Below are 22516 nucleotides of genomic sequence, written 5' to 3' on the forward strand. Positions count from 1 at the left end.
TCGTGTTGAGGAGGAGGCCATGCAATACAAACCTTAAAGCAAGAGAGACTAGGATATTGCCAGAGAGGTGAGAAACAGGAAGCAGAGGTTAGACTGATCACTTACAATCTGGGGAGCATGAGAACTTGCTGGATACGGAGTCTGACTATGTGCTGAGAAAGAAGGAGAAGGAAGAATTGGGAAGAAGGTAACAAGGGGTCTCAGACTGGGAAAAAGAAATTACCTGGGAACTACCAGGAATAGCGGAGCAAGAGGACTGAGGAAATGTGTTGTAAAGCCAAGGGACATTGAGTTAAAACTTCCAAGAGTGTTTGTGAGGGAGAGCATTGCCCAGATAATTAAGCAAAAGCACTGGATCTGGTGGCTCAGGGAAGAGGCCCAGGAGGAACTGATTATAGTGGTTCAGGTAACAGAAAGCTCTCCTGGAGGAATGTAGGTGATTGAATGATGGAGGCTGCTCAGAGTCAAGGGATTACAAATGCTGTTGGGGAGAAGAGTGTGATGCTGGGAATAGAAGCCAAAAGAGTTGGAGATGAGTTCTGCACTGAAATCTAGAACTGGTGATAGGCAGAGTGTGGTCAGGGACAAGTTGGAGGTCTTCACGCAGGAGAGGTCAAGCCTGAAGGAGATGTTCCTCTTCAATGCAGGGAAACCCCAAATTCCTGAGTATTAAGGACATGATAAGGGAAATACTGTGAATGATGCAAGAGATTGCAAGAGGAGAGAATTATTTTACTAATAAAACAGTTGCAAGCTTGCTGGGAGCTGAATGCTGTCTTGACATATGCTGCTGTACATACGCTGGGCAAGTCACTTAAACTTTCATCAGAAATATGCATTTGTCATTTTATTTTTCTATTTGTGTTTGACTCATCTGCAAAATGAACAGTAAGAAATGCAGCTATGCGTAAGGAGAGCCAACCCTTGAACAGAGGGTACTGTTTTATAGTAAGTACTCAGATAAATCAGATGTTAATTTAAAGTTTGGTATGTAAATGCTAAGTTTGTGGCTTCCAAATATTGTAATTTTAGGAATGTCTGAGGGAATTGCTGTTTTTCTAACAGTGTTTTGCACTAGGCAAGACGAAGATAAAATAAGGAAGATTTTACCACTGAGCACTGTTCATTCTTGCATTCAGTGAGGCAGGGTCCTTGAAGGATACAGTAGTGTAAGATCATAAGAGATGCTATTATATGTGTGTATCCAATGGAGGCAAATTAAGATTTCACAAGCAGACATAATCCTGATACTTTCTACCTGTCATTTGATGTTGCCAGTAATTTTCCTTTTAAATGTAGTTATTTTTGTGCATCCCATTTGTGTGTATATATAAACAGAATATGCTTAAGCTTGAACTCTTGTATTTTTGGGGGGGTGAGTAATTTTTTAAATCTTTTTTTAAATTTATTTTGCAAATTTTTGTATTTACAGGATTTTACTCTTGTATTTTTAAATTAGAAAATATTCAGTGCTTAAGAAGAAATCATTGAATAAAATGATTAGACTTTAAGGGTAAGAATGACCATTTCCCACACCTTCTCAGATTGCAAATCTAGAAGCAAGTGGCAGGAAAAAAAATTAATAATATTAGCTCTCAACTGGACAAAGCCCTGCCTGAACAACACAATTTAATTTTAGAGTCTGCTCTGCTTTGAATGGGAGGCTGTAGTAGGAGACCTCCAAAGGACCTTCCAACCTAAATTAGTCTGATTGGAGTTAAGACACAGTGACAAAGTTAGTTAGTTTGCATATTCAAAGACAGAGATGATAAAGAATTGATTTAAAGCTCAGAAAACATAGAAAGCTATGCTTTCTAGTACAATTCTTAGACAGAAATTATAACTTTTGCCTGAAAATACTAAAACTAGAATTGCTTCTATGGTTTTTGCCAACTTATTTGGTAAATATCAGCTTTCTTTATACCCTTAATGTGGAAGAAAATGTGTCAGACTGCAGCTACATTAAAATCAATGTAGTTCTAATCAGCAGCTCCACTGGTTTTGATCATTTGCTTATAAGCAGTCTGAGGAAATGCATGTTGAAAGAGTTTCTAGAAAAGGGCAAAACTCTCATAAAGGAATATATTACTTATGCAATTTGCTTGGGAGGTTTTTAATCAATCACTTTTGTTTCCCTTTGTGATTGGTTTTTTTCACGTTACGGATGGATTTGAATAATTTGATGAAAGCTAAGAGTAGTAAATGCTTATACTTGTGGTCTTACTCTGATTTAGAGCCATAGATTCCTTGGAGAGTTTAGTCTGTGCACACATGCGAACTACTTTGATTTATAAAATAAACTGATCCAGAACTCAAGTAGAGGCAAATAACCAGTAAAATAGCTATAGTCTGTTAATTGTTATTTTGCTATTAATTTACTCTTTTTAGATAAAGTTATTGAAGAAAACTACCTGTGTTTTACACTGTGTGAACAGAGTTGGAATATGTCAAGTATATGCATCGTAATATAGCAAATAATTTCATACTATTTATTTGTATTCTCTTGAAAGGATATTAAATGGGAAAAGTCTAATCCAATAGAGAGAAGTCTCAGTCATCTTTGCAAGGAAAAATGTTGGAATTTGAATATATCTGAAATTACAAAGAGGGGAAAAAATATTTGTAATTGAAGTGATTGTGCTAATGTTTTGATAGTAAAGGTAGTGACAGATCATTCCTAGAGATGCTGGCAGTAAGCTTGCTGTAACACTTAGACTGTAATAAAATAAGACTTTAGTAGTTTATTTTTTTTTTTCTGGGTATATAATGCTGTTCCTTTTGAACTTACCAAGTACGTTTGAAATAGGTTTTAGAATATGATGATCAAGACTTTTGACTCCTGTATTCAATCTTGGTTTTGCCAATTTTTGCCTGCGTTGTGCCTTCTGCGGAGGTACAGCGCGGTTCCTCTGGTGTAGGTGTTGCCTCCATGTTCCTCATGCAGTCAAATGCACAGTGCATCTACCTGGCTCCTGTGGGAGTGGTGCGATCCTCTGGTCTCTGTTTACATACAGCAATCTTCAGGGCTGCGAACACCTCCACGTAGAGGTTGGAGACTGGATGTAGTAGTGGGATCAGCAGTATCGGATGTTGTCATTCTAGAAGGATGTTGGGCTATAGGTGCTCTTCTGAAATGTTTGTAGCTTGAACCTGAAATACAAGGTGAACCCATAAGAACAGTGTGAAACCTGATGGGACAGTGGGAGGAGTGAAAACCACAGATAAATTTTACTCATATTTTATTCTGAGATGGGAAGAGGCTGCTTTAAGTGGTGGGGGGAAAAATTCCTTTGTGTTTTAATCTAGCTTTTAGTAACAGATAGTGGGGATGCTTGCTACCATCAAAAATATTTTTAATCAATGAGAGCTCTCTAGCATATTTCTGCTGCTCTGATAAAATATTTAAATAATTTTTGTTATCTGATTGCATAACTAGTATTGTGGCATGATATAATTGGTGAAATTGTTGCTATTCATCTTTATCATAATCTTCCCAATATCACTGCTGGACACTTAGTCTTAAAATTTCTGTGTTGCTATTACCATGCCTCTTAGTTCATGTTGATCCCAACATCAGTGAAGACATTTTTGGAATCACAATCAAAATTTTACCTGGAGATACATAGAAGTGCCTGTAGGTAAGCTTCACCTGGCACTGCTGTCCTCCTAGCAGGTGTAAGTTCTGAGAGATGTACACCATTTGATATAAGGCAAGTTCCTGACAGTATGTTCTTCAGATGAGAAAAAAGTCTGTAGATGAAACACAAGGAAGCATGTTAAAAGACAGGATTATGCCAGGGTCTAATTAGCCATCCTTTTTTCACATTGGTCCCATTCTCAGAATCTTTATTTTTCCTGCCCTTTCTCTTATCTGATACTGTCTTAGTGCTTTTGGTACAAATGTCCAATCAGCATATGAAAATTGTATTTCATAAAGGTACTTCCATTTGGAAATCAGTTCATTTAACACTTCAGTTTGGTTTTCTATAAATAGATTATTTTTTTTAACCTATTGGCCCTTATTCCATTTGTTCTTTCCTGTAATGAGCACATGAAAATGTGAAGGTTTGCTAGCTTTTACACATACACCTTAAATGAGCTTCTTAAGTTTCAAATCTGTAGTATGTGTGCTGCATTTCTACACATTCACATAAAATGGCAGTAAAGGTTAGACTACTTAAAATTTTGAGAGTTCAGTAAACTGGTTGGATGGATAAAATTCAATTTAATAGGATCTTTATTTTAAATAGAGTATGCTTCTTTTAGGTTAACGGAAAAGAACCAGATGATGAAAATCTCAATAAATCTGAAATAAGCCAAGTTTTTGAGATTGCACTTAAAAGGAACTTGCCTGTGAATTTTGAGGTATGTTTATTTTACAAGCTCTAGATTTGTTTTTATTAGAATATTAAGGGTACACATTAAGTTGAGTCTTTTCTAGATAACCCAAACAACTGACTTTTAACATGTCTTGTTAGTTGTGGATAAACTTTTACCTTTGACAGTCACCCTGATTGTCTCGGAGTTTTATATGGTAAAGTGAAGAAAAAAGAAAAACCCACCTGTTCACAAATTCATGCACTAAAATCAGGACATGAGTGAACAGCTACGCTGTGGTTGTCTGTGCAATCTTTTTTCCGAGCTTTTTGAAAAATCAGTATTACAGTGAAGAAACAAAAATACAACCCCACATTAATGGTTAGAACACTGAAATGCAGAGTCAAGGCAAAAGAGTATAGCTCACTCTGAAAGACATTTATGGAAGTATTTGCTTAATTAAGCACTGATGTGGACTACCCGCAAGTTGCAGAATCTTCACAAATAGGTTTCTTTTCTTGCCATGAGGTGACCTCATGTGCATCTTACTTTCCTTTCCCTTTGGCCTGGCTGCTTGCTGCCTCTTTGCCCCTCCTTGATCATTTTAGTTATCTTAAATCCAATAGCTTCCATAGGAGCATCTCTCTCTCACTAAAATATGAATTTATCATGCTGCTTTCCTGAGCTGGCAAAGTAACATTTAAGGCAACTGTCTGAATTATTATAGTAAGAAAACACAATTCTGTGTAACTAAATTGCTTCTAAAACTGTTCAATGAAATTTTACACAAAGCTTTCATCGCTGGTGAAAATATACAAAGCCAGTTGTGGGTGGAAGTTCCTAATTCATTCTTACTTTTTGACTTCATGGATATTTTGAAGTATGATGTGTTATGAATGGAGTTAAAAGGCTAAATCTGTAGTAGGCAGCTGTCTTTTAGATGTCTCCAGAATTCTTGATTTCTGAACTAAAATGCTGGATCCTAAAGAATTGCTTTCTCTGTTATGTTTTACTGCCGTAACATGATGTATTTAATGAGGTGATGTTAACTGTGTGGAAGTACACACTGATGAAATAGAACAGTCCTATTTTAATATTGAAAGAGTAAATCAGTAAATTAAATAAGATAGGTTAATGACATATGTAAATACTGTTTACTGCTTGCTGCATCTGATCTTTTTGAAGTATATGTTTATTTGGGTGGGATTATGTTATTAGATACATCTCTACTTTCTAGACTGTATGAGAATCTAAAATCTCTTTATCCATAGTTCTTGAGAGAAGTTTGCTATAAACAATGTGCCCTACCATTTTTAATAAGTGTTTATCACGCTTTCACTCAGTTTTTCCCTCTGAAACAGGTGACCAAGGAAAGTGGTCCTCCTCACATGAAGAGCTTTGTAACCAAGGTGTCAGTTGGAGAATTCATGGGTGAAGGTGAAGGAAAGAGCAAGAAGATCTCAAAGAAAAATGCCGCAATAGCAGTCCTAGAAGAACTGAAAAAACTGCCACCCCTTCCTACAGTTGAGAAAATGAAGCCACGAATCAAAAAGAAAACAAAATCAATAGTGAAGGTAAGAGACAAACAGATTGGAAATCTGACTGTTATAAATAACCATCAGATGAGAGATGTTTCTGAGTTAATTATAAACACTCTTCAACTGCTCAACTTTTATCAGCAGTCTGGTACTACAAATGAAATGATATTTTGCTCCCACAATGGGGTTCTGACACCACTTTTACAACAGTTATCAGAAAATTCAGGATGAAAGAGAAACCTTACAAAAGAATGAGTGGCACAGAAAAATCAAGCTCTGACTTTCAAGCCCTAGACTTTACACCTTTGGGTTTTGCATGACTTTGCTTGTGCAAATTCTCCTGCAAGCCTGTCCCTCCTAATACAGCAGGATTAGAACTTGTAAAACTATTACCAGTGGTAGGTTATCTATGGTCAACTGTGAGAGCAGAGCCAAACAGAGTGTTTCTCTTTGGCTGTGACAGTGTTTCATTAAGCAACTTTTCAGTGTTTTTAAATTCTAGAGACTAATTAATTCAGTGGCATGCTGCATTTGTCTGTTAAACCAAATATTGACAAATTTTGGCTTATTTCCTAAACATTGTTCTACATAGCTGCAAACAAGTCCAGAATATGGTCAAGGAATGAATCCGATTAGCAGACTTGCCCAGATACAGCAGGCCAAGAAAGAGAAGGAACCAGAGTACATGCTCATCACAGAACGTGGTCTTCCAAGGCGCAGAGAGTTTGTTATGCAGGTTTGTGTGTTAATTTGAGAAATCTAGTTGCATGGCTGTCTTTTTTTTCTTTTTTGGCTTATGGTAATCAAGTTGTCATGATAATGTACAAAGTTAACAGGATTACGACCAAATTTCCATGAAATTTATTAAAAGATACCTAGTGGGCTACATTCAAGGAAGATAAAGGTTCAAGAAAAGTGATCTGAACCATGTTTAAAAAAAATTGCATGGGCCACCAGAATTTTATGTTGTGACGGCCTAAGGTTTTCATTAACAGGAATATTAATATTCTGTTAAGAGATACTGAGCTGCTTATATTTTGTAATGTAGGATTTATTAACACAAACCTGGATATCTTTCATTTCTTCCTTCCACTGAGTTTTCGTGTGTTGCTTTAGAGTGCTGCACTCTCTGCACTCTGCATTGCAAATCCCAATAGCATAGTAGTATTTTAAATACTGAGTATCTACTAACCTCCAATAATTAAGTGCATTCTCCAGACCTCTCTCCTATCCTGGCCAAGTTGCTTGCTTTCCATTACATTAGTAAATCTGCCAAGCCTGTAACTTCAGCCTGGAAAATTTGCTGCTGTGATACCAGTTTTGAGCATTTAGGCTGTTGCCAAGGTGAGGTGATGAAATATAGTTGTTTGTGTGAGTTCTGTTTGGGTTTTTTGTGCTTGGAGGCCGATGATCATTGATAATAAATGACAACTTGCTTAGAACAATGATCACTTGAATTATTTTGTGACGCATGGCGTGCTTGAGACACAGATCACTAATAAGCGAATCTTCATACTACTGTTTAAGAATCAATTTGGTTTTTCTTCCTCTTTTGTCCAGGTGAAAGTTGGTGTACACACAGCTGAAGGAATGGGCACAAACAAAAAAGTTGCTAAACGCAATGCAGCTGAAAATATGTTGGAACTTTTAGGTTTCAAAATCCCTCAACCTCAACCTCCAAAGCCAGCATTAAAGACAGAAGAGAAGGTAAGAGTCTTTCAGAATCAACCACCGTTTAATACTACAGCAAAAGCTGAGTTGAAACAGCGGCAGCTTTGACGGACAGTAACAGCGTAGTAAATTCATGCTTTCTGCCCCAGCCAGGAAGCAGTTGTATGGAGGTGACTGTTCTCTAAGAAATAGTGTGGTTTGGATACATTAAGGATTCAATGTTGCAAGTAAATCAAAGTCTCATCAGAAGGCAAAGTGAATGTATTTCTTCTTTATAGTATGGCTCAGAACCTGTGATAAATGATGGATTTAGTCTTAGCAGCTTGCAGACACGTAGGCTCTAGGGCTTAGTGGTAGCAATAGTTTTACATAACCTTATCACCAGCTGCGGTCGAAAGACACCTGTAACAAACTTTCTTTGGTGGGTCCCTTAGCAGGGAAGAGCTTTGCCTTCTCCTATTGATTCAGCAGATGTTACCAGGGACTTAAAATGCAAGGCTGGGTTTAGTTTTCTGCTTTTCATGTGTATGCTCATTTGTGTCCAGTATGTTGTCCTCAGCAATACCAATAACTAATGTTAGTTTAACTGGCTTTATTGTAGTAGCTAGTTCTCAATGTCTGTGTTCTTAATAGCACTTCACAGGTCTGTAGATAGTTTAAGTCATTCAGTGAATAAGAATCATTGAACTTGTTGCTTCTTGGTAGCAATGTAATCATTGAGGTTTTTTGAATAATAAATTTTTCAGTAAAATTATCACTAGTCTGATCACCTACATCTTGAAATCTTTAAAACTTGGGGGAAGAAAAAGTTTTAAATGGATATTGTGTGTTTGGCTTTTTTCCTTTTACTTTTAAGACACCAGTGAAGAAACCAGGTGACGGAAGAAAAGTAACCTTCTTTGAGCCGGGCTCTGAAGAGACTTCAACTAGTAAGTAACCTTACTGAAAGAAGCATGGCCCTGTTGGCGTGTGTGTGTGTCTGTAAGAGATGTTTCTCAGGCCTTCAATACCATCATTTAACACACTGTCATAAGCAGAGGTGTGTGACTGCTGGCTTGCAAACTAAATCTACCCCTTGGGAAGGTTTTGTTCAAATCCGAAAGAGCTTGTTCCTCCCAAGTCATACAGTATTCAGCCTGCCTGGCCACCTGCTTGGGGAGGGGAGTAGATGTCCGAGCCAAAAGCTTGTTTGTGCTAATGGGTTGGTTGAGCAGTCAGTGGAGGTGCAGCTGCTGCTACCTGCAGTGTCTGGGCTTGTCTTACCACAGCCTGAGGGATCTTGGGACAGGCTTTAATCTGTGTCTAGGGCTTTCTGGGGCAAGGATGAGTGTTCCAGACTGAGCTTGGTTCTGATCCACGGACCAGTCTCCTTCAACCAACAGGAGGAGTGAAGTGGGGGCAATTTCTGTGGGGGAAAAGGCGAGGGGAAGAGGAGAGATCAGCCTCTTTGGCTCAACAGAATGTTTCTCTGAGATAGGGTCCAAATGAGGATGGGAGCAGATTCCCTGGGAAAAGGGTTGGGGTTTCTGCCGCCCAGGAACAGCCTTCTGCATTTGGAAGAGTGGTTGCAGGTTGGAAGACTGCCGCAGAAATGTCCCTCTGAGCCTGAGGCAGAGTGGCAATGGAAGGGTGGTGCTGAATTTGTTGAGGCAGTTAGCTGTGTGAAGTTTGGCCGTATCACCTTACAGATGTTGAGGGAGTAACTGCAGCATGTTGAAGACTGTTCCTGGGATGAAGATGAGAAAGGGTGTCAGAACTAACTGAAATTTGTCTTCCTAAAGCAGAATTGGAGAAGGAAGGAATGGCCTTGTAGTACAGAACAACCTCTTTGACTGTGCTTGGTCTCTAATAACTGAGAGCAAAGAACTGTGCCTGCATTTATGTCAGACAGTTGATGGTTATAGTGGTCAGATCCACAGATGAGTGGCTGGAACAAAAAAAAAAAACAAAAACAAAACCTGGCCACCAAGTATACAGGAGTTGGCTTTTTCTAATGTAAACTGTTGGGAGGAGTCATTATGGAAAGTTTGTCTGTCGCAGCATATTTCTGTTCTGGATAGTATGTTTCAGGGGCTTTATGTGCTGAAGTATAATTTTGTTGTTTAAATTATAAATAGTTGGGATTGACTTGGACTCTAGTATAATGTTTTACTGCATCCGTAAGATCTTAGGTAAACTTCCCAACTTCTTATTCAAACTTTGCCATCCCTGCTTTCTTCCATCTACAAATTTTGGCTTTCGTCCTTAGACTTGAAACAGCTCAGTCCTGCTGAACTTCATTCTGCCACAACACTGACTGCTCTGTTTATTTGAGTGGCACTGTCTTCCCCACCTTTCTTGAGCACAGCTCTGTAATTTTCCTCCACGGTTCTGTGTACGTGAGTTCCCTGTAAAAAGCTGCTCTTATCCCTCTTAAATCTAACGTACGCCATAATGTCAATAAATTTCTAGCAATTGACTGTGGTTGGATATTTGCTGTAAATAGTCATTCTTGCTTCTTGGTAGTGTGTTAACATTACATTTAACAAGAGCTACCTGTTTATGTTTTCACAATATACAGTTTAAACTTTGTGGGGTCTCTGTCACTGTCTTTACGATATTAACAGTGGCTCTGGCCATTCTCTGGTTTCATTATTTGCTCATACAGTTTAAATGATGAAATAAAAAATTCTGAAACCAAAAGATATATGTAGAATGTGGTTGCAACTGTCTGAGGTGTCTCTTAGCTTGATTAACCTGGAGAAATTGCTACCAGCGGTAAGGGTGCTGCTTTTGGCAGAAGCAGGTGTTGCGCTGAATCCTTTATTCAATAAGCAAACTGTCTTGATGATGCTGAATCTCTGACCCACCAAAGGCAAATCAAGCTCACTAAGTTTGTTAGGGTTTCAAAAGTAACTTGAAACAAATTATTTTTTTCAAAAGTGGCTTTTGATGCCTATATATGCCTTCATGTGCCTGCAGAAGGCCTCAGAGAAATAGCTAGCATCTCTTTAGTACATGCCTCTCTCTCCTCAGGTAATAAAGAAGACGAGTTTAGGATGCCTTATCTCAGCCATCAGCAGCTTCCTGCTGGAATCCTTCCTATGGTCCCTGAGGTTGCACAAGCTGTAGGAGCCAATCAAGGACACCACACCAAAGAGTTCAACAGGGCAGCCCCAAACCCTGCCAAGGCTACAGTAACAGCAATGATTGCTAGAGAGCTATTGTATGGTGGCACTTCTCCTACTGCTGAGACCATATTAAAGAATAACAACTCATCAGGCCACGTACCCCACGGACCACTTACTAGGCCCTCGGAGCAGCTGGACTACCTTTCAAATGTTCAAGGAATCCAGGTAAACGTTCAGCTTAGCAGGATTTCTTCCGAAGCTATCCAAACTGCTCTGAGCTGTTGGTTGTTCTAAAGCTTTTTTAATTCTGCTGGTGACTGAGGTACTCTGAGGCTGCTTGTTAAGCTGAAATTCATGTAAATATTTTACTTTACCTATACAATGTACTGAATTTTACAGCTTGTTTTATTTAGTTTTCAAATGTGCATTTCTGTGCTGCAGCCTTAGCTCTGCTACTGTGAAGTCTTGGAAGAATACAGTTGAAAGTAACGTTTTCTGAAAGTTGCCATGATGTATGAACATAATATGAACTTGAACTTGGCTGATAGGAAATATTTTTTTTAATAATCTTTCATACATTAACATTTGCTGTAAGCTGTACGTTTTCTTGTGTTTAGTTCCTTTAATCAGAATTGCACATACATTCCTATATTAATACATTAAAATAGCTCAGTGGATTAAAAAGTATAATAGGGAAAATTTTAAATGCAGGTAGCTATGATCAGAATAAAGGTCCCAGCAACAATCTTTATTACATAGCCACTTTTATTCAGAAGACTTGCAGAGCTCTCATGATTACTAAAAAACATTGCTAGTGAAGTCAAACTTCAGGGGTTCTAGCGGCTGACAGAATGGTTAAAAGTAAGGTTCAGCTTATATGGGCAAATAATCTATAGCAATTGTACTTGGTTAACTGAAAAGAACTAAACCCTTCTTTTTTCTTCAGGTTGAATATAAAGACTTTCCAAAAAATAACAAGAACGAGTTTGTATCTCTTATAAACTGTTCCTCTCAGCCACCACTGATCAGCCATGGGATCGGAAAGGATGTAGAATCTTGCCACGATATGGTATGATGAGTTTTGCTGAAATGCTTTCTCTTTGACCTTCAGCGAACTAAGGGATGCAGCAGATAGACCAAGGTTTCATATTACTGCTGGATAGCAATGAATTAAGTGCTGTACAATCCCCTGGCTAATTTTTGTCTAATATTTCACAGATTGCTGAAATAATGGATTAATAATACCAGAATCTAATCTAAATAACCTTTAAAGTCCTTAATATAGATAGGCTCACAATTTTGGTCTACAAAAAATGCACTTGCTTTTTCTTGATATGATTTGCACAAGCACAATTAAAGAAAATGTATGAAAAGGAAGTTTTAAAACAGAAGAGCATATAAACTTATTTTCTTTACCAGAATGGGATGATATTTCATTGGGAACTGTAATACTTGGGTTCATGTTACCAGACTTTCTGCTAGAATGGAATCCAAAATGGAAGAATGCAATTTGCCATTAGACAGCAGGAGACACTCTAAATCTGTTGAGCTCCCTTTATAAATATGATCTTTTATTGACAGTAGCTGAAATATTTCTTTGTGAAAGAATGAGTCTTCTAGACTGTAAACTAGAAGGGACTCTGTCTATAAAAGACATTACATATTGCTGACAACATGTACACAGTCTACTATACTCTGTAAAGAGTTTAGTTCTTTTGGTATCCCGTGGTGACCTGAGTACTGACTGCAGACTAAAGTAATAGTTTGCAATATGTAAATACAATTCAGAAAACATGATTTTACTGATTTTTTTAATACTAAAAGTTTTTGCGGTAATTTTCTAATGACTATAATTTGATAGAGATTTCTTCGATCTTGTCACTTAATTTTGACATTTCCATACCCATCTCTATCTCCTGCTGCAAAGAGCTCCGGTAAGACTCAGCACATGAGTCAGTGCAGTAGGTAGAAGGGAAAAGGACAGCTGGTTCGGAGCTTAGACATTGCGACTGGGCTGATGTGAGAACCTTCCTCTGTTCAGATATTCAGCTTTCCCTAATGCGTGTGCCATGACTGATCAGGGATATTCGGAAAAGGTACACCTGAAACTGATCGGAATACAGTTGGAAAAAATGCTCATCTCTCCAAGGAGGCGACTGACTGTTGCATTAGCTATGTCACGTTGACTCTTCTTTTCAACAGTCACACAGGCCCCATCTGTGCCATATTTTTGATTCTTGTGTAACTTGTTTTCTTTTTCTGCAAAGGACTTTTTGGCTCTGTGTGTTTTAATGTCCTTTATCTTAAGCTCTGTACAGTTTGAGCCATTACTAATTTTGTGTCTCTTTCCTTTATATCAATAGTACTGCTGAATTAATTTCCCCCCATTGCTAAAACAAACGCGATGGGAATCCCCTAGCCACAGCACCATTCTATTGCTTAATGCAGCGAGATTAAATTCTACACCGTTGCCTTTTTTTTTTTCCACCACTGATGTGCATCTTAAAAAAAAAGTATTACCAAAATTAGAACATTTACTTTGTATGAGTCCCAGTCCTGGTTGCATTAAATTGAGTGGTCTCTCTTTTCTTTAGGCTGCATTGAATATTTTAAAGTTGCTGTCTGAGTTGGACCAACAAACCACAGAGATGCCAAGAACAGGAAATGGACCAATGTCTGTGTGAGTGTTACCCATTGACTTTCCCTTGCGTTAATGGCAACCTCTAACCCTGCGATGGACTGTAAACAAATAAAATGTGAGGTTTTTTTTCCTTTATCAGAAAAGTTAAAATGCCCAGGGCTGTTATCTTCTTCAGAAGGCTGAGAGGGTAGGTTTTATGATCAAGCTTGTAATTTTCATGGGTCAAATGCCAATTACTAAGCAGGAGGAAGTGGATAAAATGTAATGGCTGTGATACATAGCAATTCTGGCTGTGATCCCTCTGCTTAAACTATCTGTTTACATATATGTGTAAACAGTGTGACTTTTAAGTGTTATAGCTGCTCCTCTCTTTCTAGAAATCTTCTGTGTGTAAACTGTAAACAATGTATGGGTTTCACAGCTTGCTTTCAGCAGAAATGTGACAGGGTGGCAAATTACTCCCTTTGACCAGAAAGAAAAAAACCAAACCAAAAGAATAGTTTAGTCTCTCATTAGATAGTAACCTGTCAAAATGGTGGAATTAACAAAGTGCTAATTGATTAAAAATGGGGGCCAGTTATATGGAAACAAATTGTTATGTGCACCTCAAATTCTTTGTATCAGATTCAGAAGCATCTTATTCATGGAAATAGTGTTTTATCTCCTAAGTAACAGGTGTTTTCTCATTTGTAGATGTGTGAAACAAGAAATGGAAAGTGACCCTCTTCTCAAACCGGCTAACTCAAACACTTTGGGACAAACACTGGACAGCACTGCCTAAAAAAGGCTTTTGACTGGACCCAAACTGAAAGCACCAGAGAAAATCAAATGCTTCCTATTCATGTAACCTAACTGTTTTAGAGTGCTACAGTCTTTACAACCTACTGTAGTGTCTAAATCATAACCGTTGCTTTTTCTTCAAACAGTGATAAATTTTTAGTTTCATTATGTTGTTTTGATTGAAATGACACTATAAATTTTTCATTTAAAAGTTTCTTAATTGTATCTAGAACAATAGCACAGTTTAGAAACTTTGTCTCCTGAGACTGACATGTTATCTGTGAACTAACTTGGGAAGATCATATCCATGTATGTGGTTATTTTGTTTTTATTGAAATAGCAAAGTTTCACTGGAAACAAATTGTGTGCCCACCATTTTAAAACGTCCAGTATTTTCGCAAACCTAGCTTAATTATCCAACGGTTAAATGAATTAAAACACTTTAGGAATTTTAAACTTTATTTGATCATTTTGGGTTAATTTCTAGTTTTCTTGAGCGGGGGGTAAGGGAACTTGAATGCGACGTGACTTTAAATGATCTCTGATCTATGTTTTAAGGATTGTGTGTATCGATGGCACACAGCTCACTACATTACAGGATATGATCTCAATGTAGTGCATATAAAACCGCAGATTGATTTTCCTTGAGTGCTTTATACTGTTTAATTACATCTCCATGTAGGGCTGAAAAAAATTACCTATGTTTATATATAAACTGTGTTGCTTTTGATGTTGTGTTATTGCGCACTGAACTGTGCGCAATAAAGTTTTTTGCATATGGTCCAGGTAAAGCACGATAGCCTTGCAAGTTAAGTACTGCTTCAGTTCATTGTTTACGCTGGAATTTTTTCTCCCCATGGAATGTAAGTAAAACGTAGTGTTTGTCACCAATAAATGGTAATACTAAATTTTTTTGGTTAATTTATTCTTGTATGCCACTACAGGGGCTGCTTTTTTATAGGATTTGTAATGCTTGTGATATAGTACGGGCAGTATTGTAAAGCTATGGAGTAACTGTACAATGGTTATCAATTACATATAAATAACTACTATTTAGTAATGTGGAGGATGTGAAAACCTGGCAAGGTCAAGGAAATTCAAAAGTAACGTGGGTACATTTTGCTATTTGTGCCACAGTGTGTTAGTGCAACTGTATTAATGGGAGCTTAAACTAAAATTACAATTATGACAATAAACCTGGCACAACAGGTTGGTATGATTTCAAAGTTTAAGTCTCTACTTTTAAGTTTCCTTGTTTGCTTGTAAGTTGAGTCATAACCTTGCCTTGCACTTAGTAACTTTTGGGGTAGTACTTTCAAAACAAATCTTGCCCTCTAGGAACAAAAACTGGCACCGTAGACTTGACACATGACAGTGTATTGTTTGGATGTGAACTACGTTCAGTGTGTATTTAACTGGTAATCTGTAGCAGCACTTCCTAAACACCTGTTTGCAGTGTGTGTAGTAACTCTTGTCAGAGAAAGCAGTTACTGCATATGCTGTGTCTCAAAGCTAAGTGTCTTGGCCATTTTATTTGCATTATCAAAAGCAATTGGGCCACATCAACCGCATACCAAATTTTATTGAATCAAGTTGGTTTTGATCATTATAAGCGCAAAAAACATTGTAAAGTTTTTTGGGTTTTGGTTTGTTTTTTGGTTTTTTTTTTTTGGTTTTTTTTTTTTACATTTGTAGAACTAAAATGCTGTACATTTAAAAATTAAAAGAAACTTGCTAGGCTGAGGCTTTGTATTGCAAATTCTTACAACTTAGAAACTACTTTGCAAGCGATTTCTATTGGAAAACAGATGCCACATCGATAGCAAGTGTAAATGGTCTCCCTGCCTTTATCAGCTGCTACTTAAGAGTTTTCTCTTTGGATGGGACCAGAGCCTTTTCTTCTGACTATTCTTCAGCATCCATTTGTGGATAATCCTGTGTTTCATGAACCTGAATTAAGGTACTTTGCCATAGATACCTCTGTTTCAATACTCTTCAATGCTTTTATCATCTTAGAGGTGCTACCTCAGAGAAGGTTCTTTGTCAAAGACCTTGTAGCCACAGCCTCGTGATGGAAGACTTCAGGTCACTCTGTGGATTCTAGGTAAGCCAAAGTGAGTTCTAGGTAAAAATGTGTTTTTTCTAGAGCACTACAATCGCTTCCTTTTTCTGTTGTCTCCTCTGGGCTTGATGCAGCAAAGGCTAGGAAGAACAATGACGTATTATATGTAATCACTTGAAGGCTTTATAAGACACTGTTTGGTCAACAGAGACCAAAATGTTCTACAAAGAATGCAAATATAAGATGACTGAGGTGAAGGTGAAATTCTCTGACTGCAGTAGACTAGCAGGGCAGTACTGGTATAAAACATATGTTTCAGAGTACGAGCAAAGTGCTGTCGGTGAGACACCTCATCTTTTTGGATTCTTTCTTTGAACTTTTTACTTTTGTTTTTGATCTTAAGAAACCTTTTGACTGCAAGTGAATGAGCTGGAGCTTCTGAATGTGAATACCAGTGTACATTAGCTTGGGCTTCATGCCACGCATTTCAGTGATGACCCCATTACAGAAAATTTAAGTATTGGGTCTGTTCCAAAATTACTTTCTCATATTGAGATCTTAATTGGTTAAGGTTGTTCTCCCACAAGTGGATTTTACCAAATATTTTTCTCCCCATTATCTTATTTGACTCTACTTACATTACCTAAATTACTAATCTGAGTGTTCCAAATCTGCTGTACATTTATTAAATTGTGACATTTTGCACTCCAAATATTCAGTTAAGTTCAGCTACAGAGAACTTCCCTTTAATCACTTTCAAATGAGAGTAAGGAAAACAAAGTATTTAGTCCGATCTATCACTTCTCACTATTGTGCTAACAACAGATCTTGTTTCTTTTCAGATTTTACCACATTCTTATTCCAGCCTCTTAAATCATACAGCCAGTGCTCTGCAAGCAAGGCTGCCCTTTGGGCACTGCTTGGAAGTGCAGAGGAAGGAGGTCAGACCCAAAGGGATCTGCTCTAGTAACCTGTAGCCGAGGGTAATTCCTGAGGTGGCAGGTCACTGGAGGACAGGAGGTGGGACCTGGCAGGACGAGTCACTGAATTTCAGTGCATTTCAGCCTTGCTTATTTGGACCTTTTTTAACACCTGCCCATCCCACTTCCAAATGTGGAGCATACAGGCTCAAAGGAAGAGGCTGATGAATCTGGAAATCAGATTCTAGAAATACTAATGTTCATTTTGCAGTACTTCAGCTTGTAAATAAGATCAGCAGAGACCAGACAATGTAGGCAATACATTTTCCTTCACCAAAGAAAGTGTCCTGTCTGCCTGTACTCCCTCACATGTCTGGACTTTGACAGACTTGTCTTCACACTGTTATTTTCTGGTATTGCAAAGAAAGCACTCATTACTGTTTTCTCAAATTTCAAAGCCTTAAGCAAACATCTAGCAGCTTTTGCATTGCTTTCCTTCAAGCCTTTTCTTATTCATATAAATACAGCTGCAAGTAACAGTGGACCTAATGCCCCACGTAAGAACCTGAAGAGTGGCTTTGTAGACATGCTGCGTATGGAACCTGACAACTGACAACTGAAGCCTTCTGCAGGGCTCTGTTAAGCTTAAAGCCTGCTGCTCAAGTCTCCTACTTTAAGTAACACGTTGCACTCTGAAGGTGGTATACCAGAAGGAAGTTAGTCCATGTTCACTCAGGGATTTTGGAGTATTGCCTGCTTTCTTGAATGGGTCAGTTAGCTATCCTTGAGACAAAAAACTGCGCCATGTAGAAGTTAAAGGGGAATAATGAAAATTGGTCAGGGAATTTTTTTAAAGCCGAATATTTTGTTAGTAGGAAGTCCCAATTCCCCAAAGGAAGAAACCTGATTTTTCATGATCCATCATTCTTGGTTTCAGGATGGAGATCTTAAAGAAGGATTTGTGCAAAATTGATTTTTGGGAATGCTGACCTGTAGGACAGCTAAAATGTGCCTACAGAATGAGAAGCAGCCTGGATTCACTGTGATACCTGTTTGTTCCATAACATTAAATACATTCCCATAACTTTTTGTTGTGGTGTTTTGGTTTAGGATATAGACAGCTGATATTTCCTTAGGATCAATCCTATTTGAAAGGACTCAGTTGGGGAATCTGGAGTCAGCAGGGTTGTTATTCTTGTTCAATTCTCTGGCCAAATTTTAGTACCATACAGCAGAGTTAAATGTAGCTGTACTTGGAGTTCCACTGCAATTATTATGTTAGCTAAGGATCAAGCCAAAATTCTGTTCTAACCCACTGAGCAAGGTTAAGAATAGTTTTATTCTGTCCTAATGTCAAAAGACAAATGGTGGAGGTTCCAAAAGTGCCTAACTGCAGGAAGGGACAGGATGTGGGTATACCACATCACTTACCATTTTGGTTTGTGAAGGAACTGCATTAATTGTTTGCTGCTTTTATTTTGAAAGTCTGCAGATAGAAACCAACAGAATAAGTGTGAATCAATGTAGTATCTTCCTTAAGGGCTTCTATATTTCAGTGATTTTATTTAGATAGCTCCTCTGTTTAAGCTCAGACAAAGAAATGCTGCTCCAGAGGTAGTTACAAATCTGAAAATACTCAACTTCATCTTTGTGGCCGCGCCATGCTGTATTGCTTCCCTTTATCTGCCGACTGGATACATGCACTTATTTAATACCCAGGAACTTCTGAGCAAGAACCTGAACATCCCATGGAAGGAGGCTGGGGGAAAAAAAAGTTGTTAGAACAAATTAAAATCTCTAGGGTATTCATTTAACCTCTGGATTAGAACTGAATAAAAGCATACAGGTGGCAAATAATACTTATCCAAGAGTGTATTTTATTCTCTAACAAAAGAAATTATTTTGTATACCACTAGCAGTATGCTAATGCAACAAAATTGTATTTGATAAGAAATGAAAAAATTATAGTGCTTTTAAACTTTACTCATTCTCCCACTTCCAATTTCACAGTATTTTTTAGCAACCTGCTAATAGAGGTTAGTTTAGATTTTAAATGTCCAGTGTTAATGATGTGGAAAATATCAGTCACAGAATAAGCTTTCAATACTTTCATCCTCTGCTACCATTCTTTCATTATCTTTACTATTCCCAACCAAAAGATAGTCTTATGTTTCAATGCCTTTTTTTCTTTTTTTTTTTTTTTTTTTTTTGGCAGAAGGGAGATGAGTGCTCCCAAAGAAGGCAATCCCAACCTGATGTTAAGGGACAAAACCTCTGATATGTTTCATGCCAAGGTCCCTACAGCAAATGCTGTTTGGGGACAGCTGGGCACCTCTACAGACACTAATCCCTATTCCCCATTGTATCATGGGTGCAGTCTCACAAATTGTTGTTCTTACCATTTTAAAGCCACAACCAAGTACATTACAGTAGGGATATACACTGTGTATTGCTTTCATTGTTGTTTTCACACAGTAGCTTGGTTTTAACAGAGAGAACTATTTAGCTCTTGCCTAGAAAAAACAATTGGGAAGGGCAGACATCACTGGAAAAATAAATCCATCAGTAGTGGGTTGGAAATATGATTCAGTATAACTGTCCTACCAACTGCCACTGCATTTCCATAAAAAGTTTGTAAATTCCCTTGTGAAGTAGATCCAGAGGACCTTATGGATTAAAATGTTGAGCTACCAAGTTATTTTTATTACTGAAGTAGATAAAAATTTGAAGAAAATGTCCTACTTCAAACTCACAAAGGCTAAATACAGTTAAATAATTGTCTCTTCTAAGCATTCTTAGCAATAACTGTGTAGTGCTTTCTCTTGTACTGTGCTCACTTCAAAGGTAACTTGTTTTAAGTAAATGTGTTAACTTCTTCTATTTCTGTGCTAAAGGGCTGATTAGAAATCCAATGCTGATCTTTATTTAAAAGAAAAAAGGTTATTTAAGAGCTTTTAGTGTCTGACTCCTCCCCTTTATGGTCCATAATTGTATGCAGAGAGGGAAGATGTACCGAGATTAAAGTGATACTTAAACCCAGTCAAATGCAGACCTCTTGTCATTCAGCAGTCAGTTGGACAGAACTTCTTTGATTTTAACGGCCTTTTGCCACATGCCAAATGTGGTGCATTTTTGTTTAGGCTGGACATTAAACAAAGCCAGTCCCACTTCAAACAAGCACATGAGAAGTGTTCAAACCCTGCATGTGCACAACCTTGCACATATTGCATCTCCAGGCACTTCAGCCCGTGGTCCTCTGGGCTACCCAGGGAGGGAATGAACCATGTGGTTCACAGAGGGGTTTCCAAATTCCTTGTGAATGCTGCCATGACTTCCCATTTTCTCGTGCATCAGTACTTTTTGTTGGCACTTTCTTTTGGGAAAGCTGTTTTGGCCTTTCACTATGTGGCATGCTCACCCCTCCCTTCGCACTACTGGTTTTACTTCATAAAGTTCCTTACTCTCTTCCCCTCCTCTTCTGTCCATGAACCCCTACTCCTAGAAGAGTAACATCTCCTAAAGCAGGCTTGAACATTATCTGACTTGTGATGGACAGATTCCTGCATCTGTGAGGCATAAGAAGTATCTTTCCTTTCCTTAGAGAGAAACACATTTCAACAGAATGTTCTATGAGGTGTTCTTCCAAACTCAGTCAGAAGAGCGAGCCGTGCGTGCAGCCAGGGCTCCACGGGGTCCTGTGCTCTTCACCTGACAGCCCAGGAGTCTTGTCAGCCTCAGTGCAAAACTGTGCTGTTCAAAGACTGCTCCAGGTACCACTCTGAGAACAGGTCAGCTTCCAGAAGATGCATTTTCTCTTCATTCTGTGCTGCCTACCTTGACACCTCCTGACACGCAGAAACCGCTAGCAAGGCTTGTGGTGCCTTCCTGATTGTAGCTAACTTACACTGTTTAGATGAACTAAATTACTGTATCTGTTGAACCAAAACATTTCCATCTGATTTAAAAGGAAAAGTGTTTGAGTTCCTGCACATGTTCTTTCAACATTGCAGTTATAAAGCTTGTACCATGTAAAGGGCTTAAAAACACTCAGTTATTTTTGCAAGATAAAGAAGGATGTAAACATTTCTAAAATAACTTTTACATTAACACCATACTGGTCTACAATTTCCTTTGTCTCTTTGCTCCATCTCTTTCTGACAGAGTAGTGTCTTTCATCAATGCCTATGTAAAATTCATTTGCTAATAATCAAAGAGGGTAATCTGTAAGTCATCAAAGCTCCCTTCTCACTCCAAAAATGTTTTCTGTAGAGTCTAGCCACTAATTTCACAAAATTTTACTGGTGTCATGCAGCATTGGAAACTGCTGTGTCCTCAGTGTAAAGCTGTTAACAAAGTGGTTGCTTGTCTAATGGGCATTTACTGTTTCCACATTTTAAATGGTTTAGCTGAGCTTGGAAAAACTGTTAAAACATTTTGATCGATTTTAAGGCTAAACCTGAACAGATGCATCAAATCAGCAAAGGACCCAGTCCTGCAAGGTGGAGTGTTCTGGCTCACCCCAAGACTCACTGCAATGGGCATGCCCTAAAAAAACTGCAGCATCCCTAGGGAAGATTTGTGTTCATCAGAAAATGAATGTTGGGATCTCGCCGTAAGATGCTTTGTGTCCCTGGTGATCCACAGCTACTGACCTCTGAACCTGCTGCTGCAAACAGGCCTGAAGCTCCTGCTGCTGTCACAATGGAGCTGTGGTGCATTTCTATCAGTTTTGGAAGGAAATCCTTGACAGTCTGTAGGAAGAAAAAAATAGAGCTTCATTTATGTGCAATTAGGCTTATTAAACTGGTAAATCTGAATACATCTCCCTGTTGGGTCTCTCTTGCTGAAACTCAGCTGGGTCATTCAGTGTCTTCATTTGTTTCTAGTTTTAGCTGCAGGCTAGAAAAACTCTGGCTCCACAACTACACTATGGCAGTTTCTCTTGCTGCCCTTTAATCCATTCTGTGAATTTTGTGTTTGGAATTTTCCATATTCCAAATGACCAGTGTGTATGATTTGGAAGATGCTCACAAAGATGTTTTTCAATACCCCGTCAGTGTGCTGACTTATTTTATCGTAGTGCTCCCCAGTAAAGTTGCTGACCCAACAGCTCAAAGAGATCTTTTCATGGCATTCTTTATGCATAACTTTTTTTTTTTTTTACACATTCTATTACAAAATTTTGGGCTGAAAAATTACAATCTGTATTAGAAATTTACTGAATATTGGAGGCATCTGGTGCTGGGTTTTCAGTTTAGGTTATTATGTTGGGAAGTCGGGGGTTGCATCCCGATAAAAGTCTGGATTTCTTCATATTCAGTTCTGACTTTAAAAAAACCCTGAACATAACAATGTAGCAGTTGGCTGGTGGCCATGTGAAATGTTTAATCATCACATGAAATTAGCAAGGTCTTATTTAGCAATTCAGAAACATTTCTTCTTTCATCAAGTATCCCCTTCCTTGGGCACTAGAGAAA

General features: G+C 38.2%; 1 protein-coding gene across 8 annotated transcripts in view; it reads left to right on the plus strand.

The window, feature by feature from the left end:
• Positions 1-14965, plus strand: part of STAU1 (staufen double-stranded RNA binding protein 1) — a 32405-nt gene extending 17440 nt beyond the window's left edge. For 2 of the 8 annotated variants that reach the window (XM_054846018.1, XM_054846019.1), the window contains 9 exons: positions 4267-4365; positions 5679-5891; positions 6448-6591; positions 7416-7562; positions 8383-8455; positions 10542-10861; positions 11583-11705; positions 13231-13316; positions 13971-14965. In XM_054846018.1, the coding sequence (XP_054701993.1) occupies positions 4267-4365; positions 5679-5891; positions 6448-6591; positions 7416-7562; positions 8383-8455; positions 10542-10861; positions 11583-11705; positions 13231-13316; positions 13971-14058 (1293 nt within the window). In that variant the 3' untranslated portion in view covers positions 14059-14965. Of the gene's footprint in view, positions 1-4266; positions 4366-5660; positions 5892-6447; positions 6592-7415; positions 7563-8382; positions 8456-10541; positions 10862-11582; positions 11706-13230; positions 13317-13970 lie in introns of all 8 variants that reach the window. The other 6 variants (XM_054846016.1, XM_054846017.1, XM_054846023.1 and 3 more) reach the window with 3 other exon arrangements.
• The last annotated feature ends 7551 nt before the right edge of the window (positions 14966-22516 follow it).

The sequence above is a fragment of the Grus americana genome, chromosome 17, assembly GCF_028858705.1.
Source record: "Grus americana isolate bGruAme1 chromosome 17, bGruAme1.mat, whole genome shotgun sequence".
Classification (NCBI taxonomy): Eukaryota; Metazoa; Chordata; class Aves; order Gruiformes; family Gruidae; genus Grus; species Grus americana.